This window comes from Rhopalosiphum padi, chromosome 3, assembly GCF_020882245.1.
Source record: "Rhopalosiphum padi isolate XX-2018 chromosome 3, ASM2088224v1, whole genome shotgun sequence".
Classification (NCBI taxonomy): Eukaryota; Metazoa; Arthropoda; class Insecta; order Hemiptera; family Aphididae; genus Rhopalosiphum; species Rhopalosiphum padi.
Window position 1 is genome coordinate 51,143,010 of NC_083599.1, and position 26,532 is coordinate 51,169,541.

Sequence of the window (26,532 nt, forward strand, 5' to 3'; positions counted from 1 at the left end):
CGCACCGCGTGACGCCTACATCGTCGCCGCCGCCGCCGTCGTCGTCGTCGTCGTCGTCGTAGTCGTAGTCGGTGGACGCGACCGCCGCGCCGCCGGCAACAGAGAGCGCCGCCGGCGGTCGCAGAGCCAGCAGAAACCACCGCCGCCGCCGTCATCGCCGGGCCCGGAACCGCGCGCGGCCGTCCTCCCACCCGCCCGCCCACCACGCACCCCTCTCGTCCGTCGCCGGCGCAAACCTCCCGGCCGGGCGGCGGTGGCAGCTCCGAGTAGCGACGGCGGCGGCGAGCAGTCGTCAGTCGGTCACGGCGTCCCGGTGAGCGACGTTTGTTTGTTGATGTGTGCGTGTGTGTCACAGTCGGTGTGCACGCGTGTCTGTGTGTGAGCGTTTAGTGGTGTGTACGTGCGAGCGATCGTTTCACCCGGCGGGGCACAGTGTGTGCCGAGTCTTTGCGTCGTACGGAAACTCGCCGCGCACCCGGAACGGTAATCAGAGAGATAAGGGCAAGAAAACCCGTCGGCGACGACGCCGAGTTTTTTTTTTTTTCTCTCCATCATCTTCTCGTTCTTGAACCACCGCACGTTTCGCCGAACGCGTGGATCTCGTATTCGCGCCCCAACGACCCCTCAATCCAGCGAGGGTCGTTTTATTAAATTCTAAATCGCATAATGTATGTCGACGCGATTTCATTATATAGCGTACACGACGACCCTTAAATGCGTACTTAAAAAAAAAAATCCCCCTTTTCGAATCTCCGCCACCGTTGACGGCTATAATACATCGTTACAGTTGCAAATTGTTATAGATTTCGCTGTGCTGCATGCGACATACAAGACTATAAATATCGCAAAAGGCAGACGGAAATAAACACTAAGGGGAAAGAAAAAAAAAATAAGAATTAAAATGATCGTAAATTTTTCGACGGTCGTTGAACGGCGAAATAGTGACTTATTTGAAGGGTTTGGAAGTCTAAGAAAAGTCGCAGTGGCTAAACCACGATCGACTTTGGCGTTGTATACCGTTCGGCAATGCGCCGTTTAATCCGTTTGAAGAACACTAGTCGTTAGTCAACATGATTTGGTCAATGAAGTCTTCGGACAGTGGTGGAGAAGGCGGCGAAGAAGATTCGGGTGGCGGGGGTGGAAGCACCAAGGCGGTCAAGTGGCGACAGCGTGGTCATCAAGTTTCAACCACTTCACTGTCAACATCTTCGGGCTGTAGATGGATGACCATGACAATGTTCGTTTTCTTCTTCATAACCAGCACGGCAGCCGTGCTATCAAACTCCACGTTCAAAGGTACTGTTGACAGTTAATTATTTTCTATCCATACTTTTACACTACTATGTGTACGTTATTCGCAGTAAGAACGTTTAAAATATAATATTATGTTATCGGTGTATAATAAATCGGTAATATAGAAAATTAGTGATAGATCCTTTTAGACTTAGGTTTGTCTAAGCCAATGCCACTGCGGAATTGTTGTTATGTGAATACACGACGACGTACCGTTGCGTCTGGTTGTATTTGTTGACCGCGATGGACACGGCTATTCAAAACGAATATAAATTAACTTTTCGTTTGTTAAATTCGAATTTGTATTAATAATAATTCTCACGCGGATAGTTTTATAACGCATTTTAGTGGTTAGACCGTGTACCGACAGCTTTGTGTGTATGTGTGTGTGTGTGTGTGTGTGTGTGTGTTTGTGTGTCGATTTATTAAAACACGCGAGAACAACGATAGCCACCGTGGTCGGTATATCGTGTTGTCGTAACGCGATAGGTATATCAGTCGAGATCGAATTGAGCGGGAACGCATATATAATAATATTATAATATAATATCACGAAGGCGCCGCCGATAAGGATATAATATTATGGTATATAGTTAATAATAATAATAATAAGTATCACAAAAAAGGGACATAAGAACACTGCTGTCATTGCATTGGGGTTATAATAATATGGTTTACGATGTATGCGTACATGGTAACTGATACTGTGATACCTGAAAAGACCGTGTGGTGGTGTACGGGTGGCTGTGGAAGCGGTGGTGTTGGTGCAGGCTATTGTCTTTTTTTGCTTTTCTTTATTATATTATTATCATCATAATATGTTATGCTATACGTCGGCGGTTTTTGCGTACCTACTATATGCAACTACTACATGTATTTTGAAACCCTATATATATATATATATATATATTGTGTAAAGCGACATCTCGGTGGCGCAATCCTTTCTTATAAATAAGTTTCCTGACAAAGAATTTATCGAAATAGGCAACCTGCCCGTGGCACACAATTATACATATATATTATAACAATACGATGCTATATAAATTCCCGGAGGAAAATCGTTATGGGGTATCTATATGTACGTACGAACGCGTGCCGTACCGAATAGCTATTCGAATGTTCTCGATAAGATACAGATGTGTGTGCGGGTAAGTGCGAGGGTAATGGTTTCCAAAATCTCGAAATCCCCGGACGTAAACACACACCCCTCCTTATAGGCTTTAGTGATGGTTTCTACATTATACTATTCTCGTCAATCGCGTCGTCGAGCCGCGGGTGTAAAACGCACTCCGGCACTGCCGTAACCACCACCGGCGTCACCTACCGACGCTATTATTACAATATACGTATATCATGTAGTGGGTGGCTGTAATATAATATCATATTCTTTATTACCCGTCTCGTAATATCACATCGGCGGCCGTTTTATAATTCGAGCTTCATAATAATATATACCTAATCTCGCCGTCGTGATATTAAATATTATTAAACCGTATATTATTATGTTGTGTGCGCTTTCGGAACGACGTCGATCGCTGAAGTATACGTTATAATAATAATAATAATAATAATAATACGGTCATCTAGTTTCTTCGCCTGCGATCTCGTCCGAACGACGAACGCGCGCGTCGTCGCCGTTCAGCGGCATTGGCTAATAAACTGTGCGGTTTGCGGAATCCTCGCGATATCGCTCGCTCGTCCTGTCCTATACGGACGGCCGCGTAAAAATAGACTCCGTGTCTCCGTTTTAAATTTAACGGGCAACACGTATATCACACGTAATCGTACGGAGTGTATAAGTAGCCGACGATGTATAATATATGTAGTAGTGATGTGTATGTGCGCGCGTGCGCGTGTATGTACACGTATCGCACACACACACATATGTCCGGCACATATAATGTTATGGGCGCGTATTAAAAGTGTCCGGTTGGCGGTGGCTGCGATTTTGCAGACGACCCGCAACGGCGCGCCCGTCAAGTGAATAATAAAATTCGTCGTCGTCGTGGTCGTCGTCACCGCCGCCGATCTATTTATTATTAAACACGCATAACATAATATTATATGGTGTACACACGTATACGTTTACGCGTATCGCGGCGGCACGGCGAGCGATGCGTCGCACACGCGCGTTTATATATAGACACGACTCGAACGATGCGAAAGTCACGCCGCGCCGCCCGTTACAAGGCGTCATAATATGCGACGACGTATGCGCGCGTGTATAATAATAATGTAACGTTTTATAAATATACCGACTATACGCGGACGGCGCGGCGTCAAAAGCTTCGTCGTCGTCGTCGTCCGCGTATAGTCGATGACGATCGTATAATTTAGACGCATAGTCAGCGGCGGCGAATCGCCTCACTTTGCGCGACTCGGTTTTTATTTTATAGCTAATTTTTTTTGTCTTATGGTCAACGCGCGTGTTTCTAAATATGGAATCGTCCGGTCGCCGTTCCGGTCGATCTCGTTAAGCCGCCGCCGCCGCTCCGGAGTCATCTTTTATTTTAGAGCGGCTTCCCCTCATCGCGACATTATACACAGTATTATTACACCCGTGCGTCGCTATATACATAATATACACTACATTATATAATATAATATTATGCAATAATAATGTATATAATTATAACGCGTTATGATGATCGTTGTTATTATATTTCCCGTTCTGGCGCAAGTCGACGGAATCGAGTATAATAATAATATTACAATATGTATATACGTGTCCAGATGACGACGACGACGACGACGGTTTGTCGCGCGCCAACACCGTGCCGGCCAGAACGTGGGCGGCCGCGAGTTCTCTTCTCGTACATATATTTTCCGCCGTTTTCATTACATCTGTTTCGTCTCGCCCGCCGTATAGTCAAGTGACACGCACACACATACACGCAGATAGAGAGAGAGAGAGAGAGGGAGATCGACCGATAGAATAATATTCCTCAGAGACCAAGACACATAATATAACATCATCATGTCTGCAGAATGTTTAGGTTCCTCAAGTCCGCGATTTAGACCGGGCCGACGAGATTACGTCGTCGTCGTCGTCGTCGGCATATAATATATAGTACACCTATATATACACTAGCAAACGTTAGCTATACTATATATATTATGATATATAACTCAGTTTATTATACGACGTATAATATAATAATATATTATAAGGTATACCGGAAATTCGATTGTGCTCGGGGACGCGCGGCGTTAACGTTTGAAATATTAATGTCCAGCGCAACAGCAGAGATCACTCGCGATTTTTCCGAGCTAGCTATTAAAATCGTCGTGCACCCCATCCCGCGTTATATACTTCTGAATAAATTTACCGCGCGGCGATGCGTAATATGCATATTGCATATAGCCGCGCGCGCGTACACACGCACACACATAATACTCGCGCATGTATAGAGAACGCAAAATAAGTTTAATAATAAATTAGTATAGGTTTTTGCATAGTATATATTGTACAGCGTACATATTTTGTGAATTATGTGTTTAGCAAACACGGTCCGTAGGGCGTAGGGAACTATGTTTTCCCGTTTTTCTGTGTTAGGTGTATGTGTGGAAAGTCGGCTAAACACTATACATAGCTCACCCTGTATGAATAATACATATATATTCATCCCCGTTTACAACACGGGTAACTAGTTATACACAATGTATAGCGTACTATACGCACTCTATCTCTCACTTTCTCTCTCTCTCTCTCTATATATATATATATATATATATATATTAATATTATATACATTTAATGCGCGGGCCGGGCGTTTCGCCACGAACCACAATGCGTCGATGCTCTCGGGGCGTCGAGAAATCCGTCTGCCAAGACGGGTGGTTTTTCCCACGGACGTAAGCGCCTTTGTGTGATTACGTGGGCGCATCTTAGTGGGTGTGTGTGTATGTGTGTATGTATGTGTTATAATGATAATGACGATGATGGGAACCACTACAGCGATCGGGTGGTGTTTAGGGGAAGTGCAGCCGTGTGGCGTATACACAGCTATACGTCATTGCGGGTAGACAGGTAGGAGATTGGCGCGTGTGAAAAACTCTCAATCACCGCTACTGTTATACGTAATACTATATGAACGTAAAAGTACCTATCTACCAGCGCGTTCCACATATATATCGTATATATATATTATATATATGAGTGCGTGTGTGATGAGAGCGCGAACTTATTGTGTTCGCGTCGTCGTAAAATATTACACCAGCCCGTAATGCGCATGTATATTTCCACGTGTGTGAAAACTCTAAATAAATAAAAAATGAAATAAAATATACAATAACCTCCCGTATATATGCCGAGCGCGTTGAAGAATAAATTTTGGAAGAAATGGGTGGTATAACGACGGACGACGGTTGAAATAATATATTACGTTCACAATATTACTGGCGCGAATACAATAGTAATAGAAATAATAATAACAGGTATAATAGTGTACCTATGTATACGATACAATATAATATGCACCGTCGTTATGTGCTGTGCGTATATAATGCGTACGTACACGCGTCCTAATTGCACGGTAATAGACGCGCCGCGACGATATGAAAACGTTATAACGATTTAGTCGGAGGGGCGGAAAAATGCAAAAATACAAAAAAAGAAAAACGCTTAAAACCCTATTAACTATGTATAGTTGAAACTTGTATATATTTATAATAAATATACATGTATGTGTGTGTTTGTGTGTGTGCGAGCGAGTGTCTGTGTGCATATAACACTAAAACTACACGATTACCGCGATTGTATACATAATATACGCGACGGTCTGGACGTGGTACTGTTTTTTTATTATTATTATTATTATTATTTGTATATACACGAACACAACTGCCGCAGGTTTACGGTTGTCGTATACATAAAACGCGCGTTTGCATCACCAATTAATATTATATAAACATATAATATAGAGCTACAACAGGTACATATATATACCTATATAATGACTGCGCGTACAACGGTTGACATACGGATATAGGCGGGTAGAGAATAATAACAACGATAATGATAATAATAATAATAATAATAATAATGAAAAAACATCGGATACGGTACACTGATTGTAAGTCGATCGCCCATATTATAATCGCCGTGTGAACTCCGTCCTTGGCGGTGCTTGATGGATGCGCTAGGTGCGCAACGACGACCGACGCGTGACGACGACACAAGACGACGGGAAGACGCATATTAATGGTGAGGGTACATGGGTTGTTACCTGGAAAAAAATTATAAACAGGTGTTTTTCTTCTTCTTCTTCTTCTGCTGTTTTGACACTATATGGCCGTTTCCGGCTGCTCGATTAACGCTGTTGTTTTCAGCTGTTTGGGCATTTTTTCTTTATTTCCTTACTCGCTGTACCGTATAATGCGTAGGTACTCGTACTTCATCCACTAGATACACTACCGTGCATCGCATACGTACTGCTAAAAAAGAACATCGCCGTGTAATAATGTTCAAAAATTATATCCATTATAATAATATTGTAGTTATAGTGGCTATATAATATTATAATATACCACCTACTTTCGAATATCGCACCGTTACATATTTATGACAAAATTAAATAATATTATGTTTCCATAATATTTTATGGAGAAAAACCAAGAAGTGCGGTTATTGGTGTAGGTAAACCTTTTAGACTATATGCGCACTAAAACAACGGGAATACGAAAAGAAATATCGAAATCATTTTCACACTTAAACGCGGCCGATAAATAGCCCATAAATGTATACGTGTACCTACAACAGAAGTATGTATACCGGCCATACCGACATACCGTGTATTACATACCGGACTATCTATATATAAGATGTAATTATATATATATATATACGACCGTATCAAATTCACTTAAACCACAATATATATACAATCGATATGGAAGTATAACGCCGCGGCCGAAACACCGTTTATTTTTGTCATCGACATTGGTATAACGGGTATCGAACTGCAAAAAAATAAAAGAATAAAAGAAACGGTAATGGCTACTGTTAAAGAAGACCGATTAACCGAGACGGTAAATGCGGCGAATATAATATAATATATAGGCATGTTTATTTTATAAATGTAACGGCAATCATTTTGGTGCGGCTTACGTTTTGCAAACGTGTTCTACTTCTTCAAACTACTACTGCTACTACTACTACTACAAAAAAAAACACCAGTTATTAAATTAAGGAAATCAAAATTGCGCGAATCGTGTAAGATCGCTTTATTAATTAGTAATAATTGATCATCGCCAATATTGCATTATATAAACGCTGATGTAAAAGTTCTCGTACACATGCTATACACACGCGTATTACATACAATGATATAATAAATTCATAAACATATAGTTTAACATAATATACTGTATGGCGTGTATAGGTGTATGCGCTCTGTGCGTATTATTATTACTTGCTCATAATATGTTTTAATACCGGGTAAAAATGGTTTAAAAACGATTCTATAGAACGAAGTCGCCGGAGCGCGTTATATAAATTCTATGTTAATTCACATAATAGAAGTTGGTACTATTATGGTTTCTACCTCCACTCTTTTGGAGTATATGGGGTGGTAAATAGGAGGGGGTAGTATTACTATACGACTTATACGAGGTAGTTGGCAGCAGCAGAAGCAGCGCTTGTTCGTTTCAACAGGGCAATTAAAATTTATAATAATACGCCGAGAAAATACCGAGAATACGCGACTTGTAGTGGCGGTTCTCCTCGTCATCGAGTATATGACTGCTCTATTATAATAATTATTATTTAAATAATAATAAGGCGCGCATATGCACGGGGTGTGTTGAAAACGAGGGATAATCATTGAAAATGTAGATATAGAAATTGAATATGCGCATGTATATATATATATATGGGTGTGTGTGCATACCGAGAAGAGTGTAGGCACTACGTTTTAAGGAGGGGAGAAGATAGTTAGTGGACAGCAAAAATGTAGAACATGTATACTGCGCAGCTTCGGAAGGGCGGATAATAATAATGAGCCGAGCTTATTTTGAGTAGCACGTATAGTAACTGAAAAAACAGCGGTATGATGAGTATACATAATAGCGATGTCGGCGGAGGGAAGAACGGGTGTGGTTGAGAGTATAGAGAAAAAAGCAATATTATATATTTTGCGTGCTTGACACTGACAAGTGATCCACAATAATAATAATATGTATATTCACTAATAGTACCTATTATTAATTCGAATTTAAAAAATTAAAATTAAATTTATAATTCGACGACAATAATGATGTAATGTAGGTATACTTATGAATTATGGTCGTAGTTTCTGATTATATTATACCCATGTTGTTATTGTATTTGTGTATTACTGCTTGGATCTATATACTTTATATATCGACTCTATCATTGTTGGATCTTCCTTGTTATTTTTGATTTAAATTCGAAGTATTATTTATTATAATATGAAAAACAAGAGTTTCAAAGGATTTTTATTTTTTTTTATAATATTATATTTGTATTCATGAATGATTAAATATATTCACATACTCTAACGTATGACGTTTGGAGAGGGAAGATTGACAACTCACCGTACAACTATAGAACAGGTATACTATAAAGTACTATATTATAGTTATTTTCTTTTAGTATTTGAGAGTAAATACTGAAAACTATTTTCTGTGTGCATACATGCAGAGTATTTTCTGCGTGGTTTAGATGGCGGTAGTACTTAAAAGCTGTTCGTAGAAACTTTGAGGGGGTTTTCGCCACTGTAGGATTTATCAGCCCGTGATTCCTGTACACTGTACATGTTGAAGCCGCAAGTCTTTATACATTATATAATGCGGATATATCCATGAAACCGTATATTATGGGGTGACAAAGGCGTCTATATAATATAATATATGAGATTATGGGCACAAGAATTAGTGAAGAAAAAGAAGGGAGATTACTTGATTAAAAAGAAAAAAAAATATTCAAATATAATATATCCCCTAACGCTTTGAACGCCATTTCAAATCAATCTACTCGTGTAAAGTTGTACAACTTTGTTTTTTTGACGAGTATAACTATATATATATAGGTACGTACTTCGTACTTATTATTATACGAATGCTTTTGTACCACCGTCGCATCGATACTAAAAAGGCCACGTTCTATAACGTTACAACTTTACAAGTTCATAGTGTGGCGTGTACTTATACATAAAAATGCAAACGTGCGTCATCTCAAAGTTAAATACTTTATCGTGACCATTACGACGTAGCTTTTCTTCTGAACACGCGATAAGCCGTCGTTTTCATATAATATATTGCAATATGTAGGTATACTGCAGTGGTATTACGCGGACGACGTTTGTTTCGATATATACGTTTTTCCGGTGTGTGGACTACGTGTTTAGACGCAAGCCCGGCAGGATTTTCGGTCGAGTGAATTTAACGTCAAAATCAAGTACAAACCGGACGGTGCGGCGGCAGTAGATTCTCCCACGAAAGGTAATAATACGGTGGTGGCGGCGGTAACGAGTCAGTGGTAAGAACGGCGGACACCACCTGCTGTTGCTATACCATATACGATGAGTGTGTTATATATTATAAAGGTACTACTAATGGGCAAACAGAAATTAATTCGTATGCACATTCCACTAGAGGGTATATATTATTTCGAACAATAGATGGGATAAATGGATATAGACAACGAGCTACTCTGGAGAGAAAAGAAACTGGCGAATTGTGGTGTAACTTCGTGGTTACTAGTTTATAGAGTTTTCCAGTAAGCGTGAGATAAAATTTTTTGGTGACAAAAAAAAATACGAGCCAGTGTAGTTAAAATCAGTAAAAATAAAAAATAAAAAAAAGTACAAGTTAAATAAACCGTAGAAGATGATAAAAAGTTTACTATACTGGATGTTGTTATTGTGGTTTGACCGCATTTATTAGTAATGAAATATTACTACTATATCTTATAACGTTTATACAACCATTCGCTAAAGATATACTCGTTAACGATCTAACAAAGACGAATTATATTTTGATGAGTTAGTATAACGCCATAACGGTAGATATTATTTGTTGTAAAATAATGATCGAGATTATATAGCTAGAATGTTGGGAAATATTTCTTATAATAATAATTATAATGAATGAGAAATAGAACGTCTTCGAGATGTGACAATAGAATTTACGTGAAACTCCGTCATTCGTGAGACTTTTTTTTTACTTTAAATAAAAAGTGCGATTATAAATTAAAGAGTAAAACATAAATTGTGGTTTAGTGGAAAAATGGAGCGCGGGAAATTGGAATACATGCTCGTTTGATGTTTGGCGAGTGATCAAAAATAATAAAAAAAATCATACGGAAATACGATATACATGTAAATAATGTCTATAAATGTATAACTTGGATGCTGGCGTAACGCGACGATGACGATAATGCTATAAAACAGCGTTTCGCACATTTTCTAACGCTAAAATAAATAATATTAAAATTGTTCGAAAACTATCTTTGGCCTGGATATAAGTTTATATCAGCGTATACAATTGTTAGCGATTCGATCACGATCAAACTGGCATTAAATATATGATATTTTTAAAATCGTTTTTGAATTTTAATAGCAGTTTTTCGTTTTATTATTTATAATTTGGAAAAATAATACAAATATAATATATTTATAGATGTATGGCTTCTGTATAATTATATTATATTATATTTACGTATTTTTATCATACCTACATATTTCGCTTTTCAACAATTATACCGTACGTATACTTCTAAATAACAGTAAACCGAGAATATAATAATTGTTTTAAATTTAAACTATTTGAGGTTTGAACTTTTAAAAATATTTGTTACAGCTTGTAATTAAAAAATAAACCATAATTCAGAAATAGAATTTGAAAAAATTATAATAATTCATTTACATAATGATAAATAATAAGGTTACAATAAGTTACAATAAGTCTTCATCCGAATAATTCAAATTAGTAGAGGTTAAATTGGAGTAATATTAGGATTAGTCCTTTACTAATGCGTATAATTGTTTATTATTTTCTGTAACCTATTGTTTAGTATAAAAACAAGCGTATCGGCAAATTCACCGTAACAAATCATAGATCTAATCCTTAATCATTGTTATTTATATTTATTCGTTCGTTTATAAATTAAAATATATTCGTGATACATATTTACATCATACATGACTCAGTCATATTGTTAAGGGATAATGTGTTCAAAAATTTGAATTTACGAAAATGTGAGTCGACCTACATTTTTGTTTTATACTTTAATAATTAAAATAATTTATCCTTCATTCATTTCTCATAGATATATAACGTGTCATCTTATACTTTGATGTTTAAAATTATGTGACTATAATATAAAGTTGTGCGGAGCCACGAGCCACGTCATTTTCCGACTTTTGTAATAATTTATGTCCACCTTATAGCATATTAATTATATTCTAAGTTAAAATAGTGATATGTGGTTCAATATAAAGTTCAATATTATTAATTTTTATCATCTAAAAAAAAAAAAAAATTAACAATACAATATATTGTATTAATCCACAGTTAGAATATTAAATTTTGTATGATTAAAAATAATTTCCGATTTTACAAATTAAAACTATATTTTTTATAAGAGTTTTTTCCGATACAGTAAAATAAGTTATTTTTTTATTTATATTTATATAAATATTATCAATACATTTGAATATTAAAATGTCATAAATACTTTATACAATTAAGTTAGAATAAGGAATATTAAATATTAAATTTAAACGGAAAAAAAGAAAGATTTACGTTATGATTAATCCTTTTCTTATCGTTAATAGACTGAATTTTTAACATTGTTGAAGGGACATTTTATGAATACAACTCTGAAAGGAAAAATTATAGCTTGAATAAATTTATTTGAGTAAATTAAATCCATCTCATTAAAATGTTCAAATATAAATATTAAAATATATAAATAATATTATGTCAAGACTCAAGAGATATATTGATTATAAGTATAACTCAAAACTTGATGAAAATTATTTTTGAAGGTTTCATTATTTATTTGTATAAATACTTATATATTATATACAGATTATACAAAAATACAAATAACATTACCACAACGAATATGTTTTAAATATATAATATTAATAATAATATATTATAAGATATACTTGACAGTAATGCGAATAAGTTTAAAAAAATGATTTTTATTCTTTGTATTAGTAATATTACTTAAATAATACTTAATTATTGAAATATAAATGTGGAATAAATTAAAAGTCGAGAAAAATGTAATTACTAATTTAATTGTTTGGTATCTACTTTATATCTACGTTATTTTAACTATAAAAAAATAAAATAAATGACAGTATAATGGGCGTGACATTCTGATGGATTTTTTTTTTATAAGATAAGTGGTCAATTAGAATACTGATATAACTTTTTGATTAATTATGTTGGATACTAATAAATGATTGATGATGTTTGAACTATTGAAATGCACCTAATACCTATATATATTATATTAATGCATTGTGCAAAAAGAATAAAGATAAATATGCATACTTATACATTAAACACGTATAAAGGTAAAAATATTTAATTATTTGTGGATGTACCTACCTACATAGAGTGATTTAGATCTTGTGTGGGTAATATAATTCATTAACGCGTAGTAGTCTTGTTATATAACATACAAATAAAAATAGCATCAATACATACGAATACAATGAGTACATGTATTATGTATATGTGTGTGTGTGTGTGTGTGTGTGTGTGTGTACAGAATTATCTATAATGATACATCATATTATATAATATCAAATTTTGTAAAAAAAAAAAAAATATATCACAATAGAAAATAGAAAATATATTATTAAAAGAATATAACAAAATATTGCCAATTAATATACGTGGAAATGGTTGTAGGGAAATAATTATAAAAATTAAATGTCACAAGACTAAAATAAAGTGTCTCATCATCCGGCACGTGTCAATTAGGGATAAAATTTTCATATACCAGGAATTGGTAGAGTATTATATAAGTTATTAAAAATATTAAGAATGGACATCCCACATTTTTATAGTCTCCTTGGGTCGATGAGATAAAAAAATCAACTAAAACGTGCACCATTTCTTCAGGGTATGTAATAAATAGCGTCTTCATAACAGATCAATAAAAGGTACTTGGAATATTTTGTGTGAGCAATTAATAAAGAGTTTGATATTTAATTAATACTGTATAGTGTATTAAATGTTTTCAATTTAGATTGAAGTAAATCTATTTCATGATTACATGTACTTTGCACTAGTATCGCTGAGCACGCAACAAATGATGTAATCATAACAAATTATGGGTAGATTGAATTCGTTTATATTTTGTGGGTAAATTTCAACTATAAACTCGGGTTTTATACGAATTTAACAAAATTCCTGAATAGCATATGTTGAATAACACCAGCTATATAATTTCAAAATAAAATCAGAATAATTAAAGAAATACACAGGTAAATCGAGAATTCATTATCTATTTTAATAAGCAGGTAAATTTTTATACTCAAGAACGTAAAATACAGTGTTATAACTTATAATTAACTAACCTACTATGACATTTTTTAATTTTAGTCGTTATTAAAACTTAAAAAATATATGACGTTTTTAAATTTAAAAACATATTATTTTATTAAAAATGGGGCTGGCTGTCGAGAGTTATTGTATGGGGGAAAAGTTTAACTACGTCGAATCACCCTATAAATTCGTCGCCTTTATACTTGAACCATTGGACCGTGGATTTATTATACGATGACATAATATTATTACGTGTTATATATACATATAATATTTATAGAATGCAGCATATTGTGTTCTATATATAAACGAACGTCTAACTACTTTTCGGCACTGTTTTCGCAAACAAAATCGAATATTATCCCAAACACACTTGATTTCGAAATCACCTAGGTACTCTATAATATAATGACTTACGTCGTAATATTATACACTCTTATGCTTATATATATAATCCACACTATATAGTCGTTACGACTGCACCGGGCGTGCATACTTTATGTGTTTAATCCGCAGCGTTGTGTATACGGTGAAATTAATTTTCACGCGCAGACTACCCTTACTATAAAAAAATAAAACTGCTCTAAGAAAATTTCATTACATTACGTGAGTTATCTTGCAAACTGCTGCTGCCGCCGGGTGTACTTAATGGTACTATATACACAATATATAATATGTATGTGTAAGTATGTATATATTCGAGCATATAATATATACTATCTATGTTTTAGTATATAATATGCGTAGTATGTATAATATTATACACACGTCGCCTTTCCTTTTTTCTACTCAAAAATATGTAGTTTACAGAATACATAAAAACTTACCGTCGTCGCAAGGACCTTATTGGTTTTACAATGATGTGTTTTTTTTTTGCTTTCGGTGAAAAACACATTTCGGGACAGTAAAAGTAGTATTTGAGACCGAGAGTTTCATATTATATATAGTTAAACTATATTTATCGATTGAAACGTGGATTTTTCTTCAAATTCTCAATGTTGTTAATGAATCATTATTGGTAGGTTTTAAAATACATTAAACCATAATTGATTTTCTATCTATATCATTATCAATAATAAACATATTTCATAATGAATTATGATTATCTTCTATAGTTATATAGATTCTACATTGATTTGTCGTATTAAGCATCACTTAGCATATAATCGTTATAACTGCAAATAAATTAAAACATCACAATGAATTACAAATTTCTAACTCATGATATTATTTGTTTTTTTAAACTCTTAAAACGGTGTAGTAGTATAGCTTGCAGGGGTTTGAAATACGAATCGAAGTTTTATAATGCGACGATCGGTTTAAAATTCAATACACGACTGCATATGGCTCTCGCGCCAAGACGAACGAAAAGTGTAATCCAAACACCGCCCAGTCTCTTTATCCCATCCAACTTAGAACACTTATAGCACGCTGCTGCACATATATTTTCGTATTTATATAATTTATACGCTTTTGGTGTCTCTGAAGTCCGAAATAATCGCGGAATCTACTCGTACTATGTCGTGAACAATGTGCACTCAAATACCGTTTGTTCCAAATAAACAGAATGATTCATCTTACATACTCACCCACATTTTTTCCTTTAATAATTAGTTTATTCGAATTCCGATTTTTGGAATTTTTAAATATACTTCAATATCCTATATTTTTAAATGCTTGTGATTCTTCGTACTACTTAAGAAGTGTCCCCATTATAGCGATACAAACTTCTGTTTTTTAAATGAGAATCCCCATTATCAGATGAATTATTTTATTGGACATTTTGATGTACGGGAACCTAACTCAAAATTATAAAAATAGTTTTTTAGTTATTATGCTAAGAATAATAATCCTTATAAATGGTTTTATAGAAATATAAAATAGATGTACCTAATATTGGGTTTAGTAATATTTAATATTTATTATAATCGAACCGTTTTTACAGATTATAAAATATTTTGATTGATTAATATTAATTTTTGACACTTTAAATTAATTACCGCGGTAGTCCCCATATTCTCCAAAACCATTACCATGGTACCTAATACAGTATAGAAACCGTGGTACCTATTACCTACTAAAGTATAGATAACCATGGTAGATACACAAAGTTAAATAGCTCAAAAACAACTTATTCGAATTTTGAGTTAGGTATACAAATACAATAATATTTTAAATAGATTATCCACCTAATTGTAAAAATGGGGGTTCTCGTTTGAAAAACAAATGTTTGTAACTCCACAAAGCAACCTTTAAGTAGTACGAAAAATCTCAAAAATTAGAAGATATGGTTTAAGTAGGTAAGTGATATGTATATATAAAAATTGTATAAATCAATTTTTTAATGGCTGTATTATCGGGAGAAAAATGAGGGGACAAGCATGCTTGGTGATTCGCCCTGTATAGTATAGATACGCATGTCTTAGAGATACAATTCGGAACATCGTCCTCGTTCGTTCAGATATACTGCCGCGATAATGTCGCTGGAAAGACGAGCCAGGGATTAACTATGCAGGGATTTTCGGGCCGATCGCTGCGATCTCGCCGTTTCCGGTCGACGTGGACAAATCGTATTAGCGTTGCGGATATTTCGCGTATATGTTATTACATGCCTATACATTATATTGTCTTGTACCGAATCGGCTCCCCCACGACTTTTATACCCGATTACTGTACGTACAATATATATATATATAATATCATAACGATAACGCTATATCATTAGATACCGTAGTAATCCCTGCATGTGTGTGTGTGTGTGTGTGTGTGTGTGTGTGTGTATATATATTGTGCAATTTATAAGTAACGCTTAATGCGCAAAGGGTTTTGATTCGACGATTGACGCGTATATGTGTTATTCTATATATTATTATAATATAGATGCCGTTTATTGGCAACGGCTTTGACTGTCGCACAAGAGCGTATAATTAATAACATAACGCGCATGCCGTTGTACGCCTTGTGAGCATCATGTATATAGTCGATCGTCGTTTCCGTATAACTATTTATATATTACGTATACATAAATACATGTACATACACGCACCACGTCGTTGAACGATGATGTTTTCCGCGAGATGACGGAAACATATATTTATTTAGTGTTTCGGGCGTAAGTAGCGTACATCATACGTACAGTAAATGAATAGATGGTTTTGAGTGGCGTTGAAAGCGACGGAAACTGTTACATGTACGGATATTATTAAAAGTACCTACGCTGAATTTGAAGGGCAATTAAGTCCTGCTATATGTTTGCATGCATACAGTTATTTTAATTTTCTCAGTGTATTGATAAATCGTCAGTCGTAAATTATTATTTTTATTACACCTTACGCCATATTTACACTGAACTGGAACAGATAATGATATTTATATATAATATATACTTATATGTTTTATTACTTTCATGTTTCATTAACATAATATTTTATCATTATTATCTTTATAATTTTTTTTCATACTGCAAATTGTTTACATCATTTTGTTTTGCTGACAGCCTGGGGTAAAGTCGATCTAAACATCATTCTTTGATAAAAAAAAAATGCATGTATCGTCCCCGCTGGCTACTGTTCACAATACTGTTCATCTACCAATTGATTCTGCCGATTATAAAATTCATAAAAGTGGTAAAAATTAGCAATATTTTAATATTTATCAATATAACAATTATTATATAAAATAATTATATTATCAATCATCATTTATATTATGATACAGATACGTTATACAACGTATTAGGGATACAATTATATAGTTGTTATAATTATTTATTTAACGATAACGTTCAGTTGTTATTATACTAAGTTGCGTTTGTATTTATTTCTATCAAATTAATCAAAGCTTTGAATGGATATCATTATTGTCAATGACCTTAATCAGTCTTTTAGCGTCGAAGAAAGTAAATGGCTTTTGATTCGTTTAAGACAAGAAAATGCTCTCTCTGCAGAACAATTCGATTCTAGAGTTCTGAATTACCTAATATATTCTTGAAGATATTTCGATATTGGGTACATTTTAAATTTCAATTTAATGTACCTATATAATTGATTAGCTATTAAGTAAAAGTAATTTTAATGGGGTACTTTTGTTATTGTCTTTTTCATTTTCAAAAAAATATTGAAATAAAGTATTTTTTTTTTGCAATCAATCAAATTTAAGATTTAATAAAATTATATATTTAATATATTTATCGTACATGTGTACTCACTCATTTATTTATTAATTCTGATGTTTTATGATTTATTATTTGCTGAAAGTTGGTAAGAAAATAAAAATTGCTTACAAAATAGGTAAGCCATGAGCATTTTGTGATACTTAGTTCTATTTCATCGCTCTTACATTCATCGTAGATTTTTTTTTCATTTTTTGTTAGGGTATATCATATACTCTTTTTTAAAGATTATATTACCCATTAAAGCGTTTTCTTCATTTATTTTTAAATAACCGTATCGAGTTTACCCTTTTAATAATTAAGTTATAGCTAAGTTCCACAACACAATACTCATTTATAACAACTGTTTGAAGTTTTTTTTAGAAACACTTTAAGTAATACGAGTAGTAAAAAAAACCATGGAAACTATTACTTTTACTTACGTATTTATATAAAGTACATGGGTTTCATTTTTCATATAAGCTTTTTCAAAAAGATGTAATTTTTCAATTGAAATCTAGATTTTATAAACACGTTGAAATTATTTTCGCGTTTTTCTATTATATTACTACATATGTTCAGACTAAATTAAGAAAATGAGCAACACTTGCAAGTTGACTATATAGTGTCCATAGATATTTTTAGCATTAATATAGGACTACCCACGACTGTCAGATATATATCTATGTTATATGACTCTAGTAAACTTGTTAATTTTGTCAAATCATAAAAATTATGAATTATGCCCGACAGATGGTGAAACTCTAAAAACCGTTTTAGTTTAATATAGGGCTTACATTTATATTAATATAACATATTATAATAAAATGTAGCTGATCAATATGAGAAATTATCTGAATAATCTTAATTTACCAAAAAATATTTGTTTTTTTATAAATGTATTAATAATTGTACGTTTTACTTCAAATTCTGATAATTATTCTAGGGTATTTAAGATATTACCATTCTGCAAGAACCAATTATCTTATCTTGTTCCTTTAAAGGAGGCCAAGATAAGTGAAATATTTAATCATTGGAATTATTCTATGTAAAACATTTGACTAATAATTAAGTTTTTTGTTTACTTTTAATATGGTATATTGGTATGTGTTATGTTAAATATTGGTCGATACAATATCAGTTATTATTATTATTATTATTAGATGTTTAGTGTCGACAAAATTATATGTCACATTGTTACAATTGGTGACATAAACAAAAAATGTTGAATGTCGCACAATTCATTATAAGTTCTTTTTTGTAATACTAAGCCTATTTAAGTGTTTGAAGTGCTGGTCTATTTCACTTATGCAATAGAGTTTGAATACAATAAAATGTTCTTGGAAAGTCTAATTTTACATTTTTTTTTAAAGTAAAGACTAAATTCTGTGACCATTTGGGGCGTTTGTTGCTATTTCTGAATTTGTAAAACAAGTATTGAATTGTGTCTATATGTTTTGGCAATATTAGAAGTAATAAAAATGCATTATCGAAAGAAAACAATTGTTAGCTGTAAAGTCGATGTCGAACTTGGGTAATTTTTAATGTCAGTAATTTTTTAGTGTTATAAGTTTGACTTCTGCAAAAGAAATAATATGTCCAATACACAGTAGATACTATTTTCGTTCTGAGAATATAGTGATAATGCATTTGTTGGTAATATTAAATTTTTGAAGTCATGTAAATAATTTATTTAAATATTTGAGAGGTCCAGATTCAGATGTAGATGCGTCAATGAAAATTTCACAAAAAAAAAAAAAAAATAGTGGTGAAATATTTGTTTACAATTTAAATATATGTTTAATTTGATATTAATTATACAAATTATTGAATTATTTTTTCGATTATTTTAAACAAACTTATGACTGAGCTAGTTCATAATTTATTGGTTATTTGTTTACTATAGTATTAATTACTATACTCATTATAATTACAATTTAAGCGAACGACCATACTTTCACTGATACAATAGACGTATTTACTAAAATATAATAGTTATTAATTATATTTTAGTAAGTTTACTGCAAAATGTTTGAGAATGTTGGTATATACATTTTGTATAACAATAAATAATTAATGAGGAAAAATATATCAAACCATAAAAACGAATAACGTTTTTTGAATTCTCAATATTTTTTTTTTTTTTAATATAATCGAATATTCGCGTATACGATTTTCATTTGACCTTTGACAACCAGGCGCATATCCAATATATATTTTACGTAGTACGTCGTATCACGCGGTTATATTGGTTTTGGGAACAAAAATCGCTTTGGAAGCTCAAAAGTCGTATGCGATAAACGTCGAGATAGAAAATCATTTTATGTCTTAGGGAAAGAAAAAAGCTTAAAGGCACAGTATCACATTATACGTACAATATAGTCGACGGCGATAATGTTATTTTCCCGTTTATATGTGCGCGTGAAGGCGAATGCTTACATTTTTTCTTCTTAGAAAATAATATAGCCACTTTGATATTTCACGCAAACACGATTTCGGATATATTATAATATAGCGTGTACATATATATATATAATAACATAGAGTCGCGAATATTAACGAAAGAAACGACGATAAACCGATTGGCGAACAACTCGAGAAAAATAAAATATCCATCCGGTCGTGGAAACACGTTGGCGCCGCAAGGGTATATAATAATAATAATAATAATATGCACGCGCACCCACACAAAAACACATTCGAACACACACATATGGGTGTGGTGGTAGTCGAAGAAATCATAATATCCGACGCCTATTCGTAGCCTCTGGCGATTCTCAAACGCGGTTACGGGGTATCGCAAAGGGTTGGCTTACTAATGGTTTTAAATAAGGGTAGAGAGCATGTAGCTGCAGAACGGTGGAATATTCACAGCAGCGACAGCAGTCGTCGGCAACGTTAATTTCCTCTCCGACATCCTACGAGGATACCTATTTGTATGTATGTATATATACACGGGTTATATACGCATCGCGCGTGTAATAATATTATTATATTATTCCGCGTTTTCCCGTTATCGATAACGCCCGGGGCGTCGTTATTTAATCGCGTCGCCGGAATTATAATATACGCCGCCGTGGTCTGTGCGGACGTCAACGACGACGAAAACGTCTCTCGTCGCGGTAATTTATAATTGATTCTTCTCCGTCTCCCCGACCGTCGCCAGTGGCGTTTACATTATTTTATACGCTCCCCCCAAGGAAACGGCTGACGACTTCAATGCAATATAATATTATTATGTTCGTGGTGCGCAGTGCGCTGCAGCAGTTGACCGACTTCCGCGACAGAGACTTCCGAGAATCTTCTGATTGTTGTCCGATATCCCGCGAAAACGACTACGCGGACTGCTACGGCGTTTAGTACGCCGTCGACCGGACATGATTATTGTTATAAATGTTCTATAATACAACGACTTTGTGCATATTGTGTGATTTCGATTGATGTTTCCCGCCCGCGCTGACGAGCTTGTTTCAGTATTCCGAAATATGAATATTACATTATTGTTATAATAATATTTCGTTCAATTCCAGAATTTCAAACGGGTTTAAACCTTTAAACCAATTCAATTAGTAATTCATCAAATATTTACACGCACAAACGACGGAGGTTATATTATATTATATTATATTATTATATTGTTATTAGTTTATGTATACCTCTACCTATAGTTTTACCGTACCTACCTATAATACTTGTATAATATTATTATCGATCGTCCAATTATGATATTGTTTAATAAATATATTATAATATAATATAGATTGTCAGTCGTCATATTATGTAGAATTTGCATAATTTAACCAGACGTTATTTTATTCGATTTGATTGTCTATTAAATGTATGTATCGTGGTAAAAAGTTTTAGGAAAAAAGTTCGATTTTTATTTATTTTATAAACAAAATCACAGGTAAAATATTTACTGTCGTCATAAAAAATTTTAATTGTAGCCTATATAACTTAAAATCTTAATTATTATTGACTGCATCGAATATATAAAACTCGACAAACTGGATAATTAAAATAAAAGCAATAGTATTTGATTAGAAAAATTACAACATTATTTGTTAATTTCGTCAGGTAAATAATTTGACTAAGATATAATTAATACTAATTTTCGTTAATTACGTATCACATATTTATATGCACCGAACTTTTTTTTCTACGACATTTTTATCTTGGAATTTTTGGCAGTGTCTAAATTTATATATGAGTACATGAAGTCATTAACAGTTCTGTCATTAGAGAACACATAATTCCGATTTTGATTATCACTTTCCTCACCATGGTCCGTGGATCGCGAAAGTAATACATATTACATTGAGATTATAATTTATAATCTCTTGATATATATTAGTAGTATTTCTCTTGTTGATAAAGTCGATTCGATTCCGCCGCTATAGGCGTTTCTAATTATTTTATAATTTCTACACTAAATAATGAGTTTACTCCGCCGCTACATATTTGAGGTCGATTGAAATATTTTCAGCTTTTGAGGGATGCCTGTTTAGTGCAGATATTTATATTGATAGATGGATATGGAACATCGCGGGAAGCGGTCTCAATCAGTTTGCGGAAGCAAACCCGTCCATATTGATTTTTATCGCCGTCATTATACGCTGAAGATAACATATTATATTGTATAGAATCTCAGCAGGTTATTTTCGTGTATAATGGGTAGCAATTTGTTTTTTGCTCGCCCAAAACATTACTGTAACGAGTCAAAAAAAAAAAGAAAAGAAAAGAAAAAGATTCTATGCCGTATAATCCGAGGTTCCGTGAATTCGCAGAGACCATGTAAACACCTGCTCGCGCCTAATGAGGAGTACCTATGTCGCCGCGGTTTTCTTATATAATATATACATATATATATATAAAGTATATACGTAGTAGTAGTGCCATCCAAATAACTCTGTCGTTGCTCGGTCCATTACACTCCCGTCGCGTTTTACCAATAATACATAATATACCGTCGACAATATCGTCATTAGCCGTAGGTATGACAGAATAAGGCGGCTCTGCGGGTCGTTAAACCCACGCGCGAAAGCCACCGCGGCCGTCGAATAAATCGTTATTAATCCTTATAAAACGACGTCGACGACGTCGACGGTGACGATTGCGAACGGTGAACCTAAATCGTTCGTATATATATATAATATATATACGAATTACGGTCCCGCGACGACGGTTTTTACTGATTGCGACGAAACAAATCTGCCAAAAGCAACAAAATCTCCGGTAATTTTTTTTCTTTCGAAACATCTCCGTCGAAAACCTATAGAATATAGAAATCAAATATTGTAATATATTTTTATATTGTATAATATGACGATATACAAGACAATAATCAGGGACCGCCGTACTAACTTTACTCCGGAAAATTTGGAACAATATATTATTATACATTCCTTTAAAAACATTGAATAATATTATTTTTTATCTGATGTTTATGTATAGCATATAAATAATCATAATTATATTGCATGTTTAATTTAACAAAATAATAAAGTATTTAAGTATTATTATTTTTTTTTATATATAAATGATGGTCAAATAAATAAATTGTACGATCAACTTTTTTTTTAGAATATTTTGAGAATATTAAGAATATCTGAATATTTTATACATTTTTGCTGCATATAGACATCATATTTCAAACGTTTTAACAGAATACATAAATCCGGATCTTAGACTCATAATTCTTCACATTATTATAATATCGAATATTATGGAATAGGACCAATACCGCGTAATACGACAACGTGATATAATATGTCGAAAAACGACCCATCGGCTACGCCACTGAATTATCGCGTATCTATACCTATATAGATTATATACGTTTATCGATCGGCATTCCGATATAATAATATGTTTGGACACATATTTTACACGAGTGTGATGTTATTGCAGTGCTTAAGGTTCGCACTATAATTATACGTATAGTGTATACAAAAGGCGAGACATCACGAGTGTGTATACTACTCTATGTAAGTACACGACGATGACAATGACGAATAACAAACAGCGGCGGCGGCGGTGGTGGTGGCCGTGGTTAAATACAACAACAACCGCGTAGTAGTGTACCGATTAGTATATATTAGTATTATACGCGTATATAAATATACACGTGACGAGAGGGTGAGACTGGTGAGAGAGAGTGAGCGAGCGGCGGCGGCGGCGGATGAGGAGAGACGAAAACTTTCCGAGGCGGCGCGTACGTATAATACGTATAATATGTATATATATATTATACCCTATTCCGTTCGGTCGTTAATTAATTACTCGCAGGAAAAGAGCGGTCGATCGATACCGCTTGTGTGCCGCGCGCGCGCGTGTGTGTGTGTGTGCGTTGGTATACATACCGAATAATATTACGGGCGTGGGGCCAAAGAGAATTTTAAACACCCGTCGCCCGCCTACAGCCACCGCGGCGGTAACGCGAATCCCTCCGGAACACGACTGCAGCGGCAGCATCACGAGAGAGACAGAGAGAGAGCTGTGCATCACAAACAACCGCGTGTACATGCGCGAGTGTGTGTAGTACGTCCGAGTACGCGATTTATGGTACCTATACCTACAGACGTATACATATCGCGGTAGGTAGGTCAGGTGTATAATATATTATACGGTTAGGAGGTTACCTATATATACCGCGCGGTATAATGGTCGTGGCAGCGACCGCAGTGCGTGTTCGTAACGCGGCAGCGGTGCGTTCCGCGGGAACGTCGTACTACACACACATATATATATATATATATTTCTCGGCGCGAGATACGCGTGTGCGTGTGGCGGTGATGAGTGTGTGTGTGCGGTGCTTTAATGTGTAGTGGGTACTACAACGCGCGTTAATGTTATTACCTATATATATAGTATTATACTATTATACGTACGTAGGCGTAAAGTGCAATTAAACACAGCAATCGCCGAGGCAATCTTAGGCCGACGACAAGCCGCGCGTTTCGTCGATGACGTCCGTGTCATAATAATTATATTATGCCACTATGACGATTATTAATAACGGCGAGCGAGTAGAGTTATTTTTTTTTATCAAATAAAACATTTTTATGTATTATATGTATACGATGTACGGCTGATATAATATATTCTAATCGACTGATTTGATGCTATGGGGAGCCATTATGGCTAACCTGAGGGTGAAGGACCCCTGTATGCGAGGCACGTCCTAATTTGTAATTATACTAACCGAATGTCCCATCAGGACCCAATCGACTTCGACTTTTTCGAAAACCTCAACTCACCCCTCGGACTTAACCCTCAACAGATCGAAACAATTTAATCTCATCAAGTTTTTAAAATAAAACGATTTATATAATGCGATTTAAAAATGGGAACCCGCCTATATACGTGTGTTTAATTCAAATGGAAATCTTTCCGCTGTTTTTTATTATCTTTAATTATTAAGTGCCTACCATCACTCTGCAACGTAATACGTATTACCTTGCATTAAAGTCATATGTAAATACAATGTAACTAATGCATGGCCATTACCGCTAAAGTTGTAAAAAGAGATCGATAAAAAAGAAAAAAAAAAGAAATTGATGATCGAATAACATATTGTCTATAGAAATACGCTGGGCGCAGAACACGATATTAATCATTTGAGCACTGGCATTTTAAAAATTATTTTCCGTACCTATTCACAGCGTAGATAAAAATTATTTTTCCCGAAATTCGCGAGGTTGGCGGGCAAAGCTGTTCGACAGGTACTCTATATACGCGCCTTATTTATAATGTGGCGTAGGCGGGTAGATACATATATCATATTATTATTGTGTCGGTGCGATTTATAGTAATTATTCGTCGTCGAAAATGAAGCTTGTATAGGTACGACGTGCGTATATTTGCATTATAACATAACGACGTCGTTAGCGCCCGTCTAACCGCTGTGTGATGGGACTTGACAGCGGTTGTGGTACGGAATACCTACTACCGATATACGCGCGCATAAGAATATATGTCTACATAAAAACGCGGTAGAATATATTTAACGTGTTATAAATTATAATAATAATAATATATTCGTATACCGACGCGATATCGTTTTACGTTTACCTGCACATGACCAGAACGACGATTTATTACGAGGCACAGTTGTGCATGTAATATGTAACACATATACGTGTGTAGTACATACTATATGTAGGTATTTAGGTGGACAGATGGGACTACCACTAACCTATACTATACTATGTATAGTGTTTAATATAAATATTAAACATTTATAATATGGACCGTGTGATAACAATATTATTGTGTGCGTGCTGCAGGTGTCTGTGATTTTAAAACCGCGTATGTATGTATACATAAATGTATATATTTAAACGGAGATTATGTTACGACGACGACGACTTATTCGGTTATTCCCATATTGTTTACTCGCACACACCCATATAATAATATATTAATACAGGTTGATTCACCAAGCACGATCACCCCTCTTTCCTTCTTAAATATTGCAATTATTCTAATCTGATTTTTAAAATTTTTGAATATAGGTACTTAAAAACCATATTTTCAAATTTTGAAGATTTTTT

General features: G+C 34.3%; 1 protein-coding gene across 7 annotated transcripts in view; it reads left to right on the forward strand.

Moving 5' to 3' along the window:
- Window positions 1–271: 271 nt before the first annotated feature.
- Window positions 272–26,532, forward strand: part of LOC132924417 (uncharacterized) — a 62,002-nt gene continuing 35,741 nt past the window's right edge. For 6 of the 7 annotated variants that reach the window (XR_009661323.1, XM_060988717.1, XM_060988712.1 and 3 more), the window contains exon 1: window positions 272–1,296. Coding sequence is in view for 6 of the 7 variants with exons in the window: in XM_060988717.1 (XP_060844700.1) it covers window positions 1,071–1,296 (226 nt within the window). In the remaining variant the exon portion in view is untranslated. The remainder of the gene's footprint in view (window positions 1,297–26,532) is intronic. The other variant, XM_060988718.1, reaches the window with a different exon arrangement.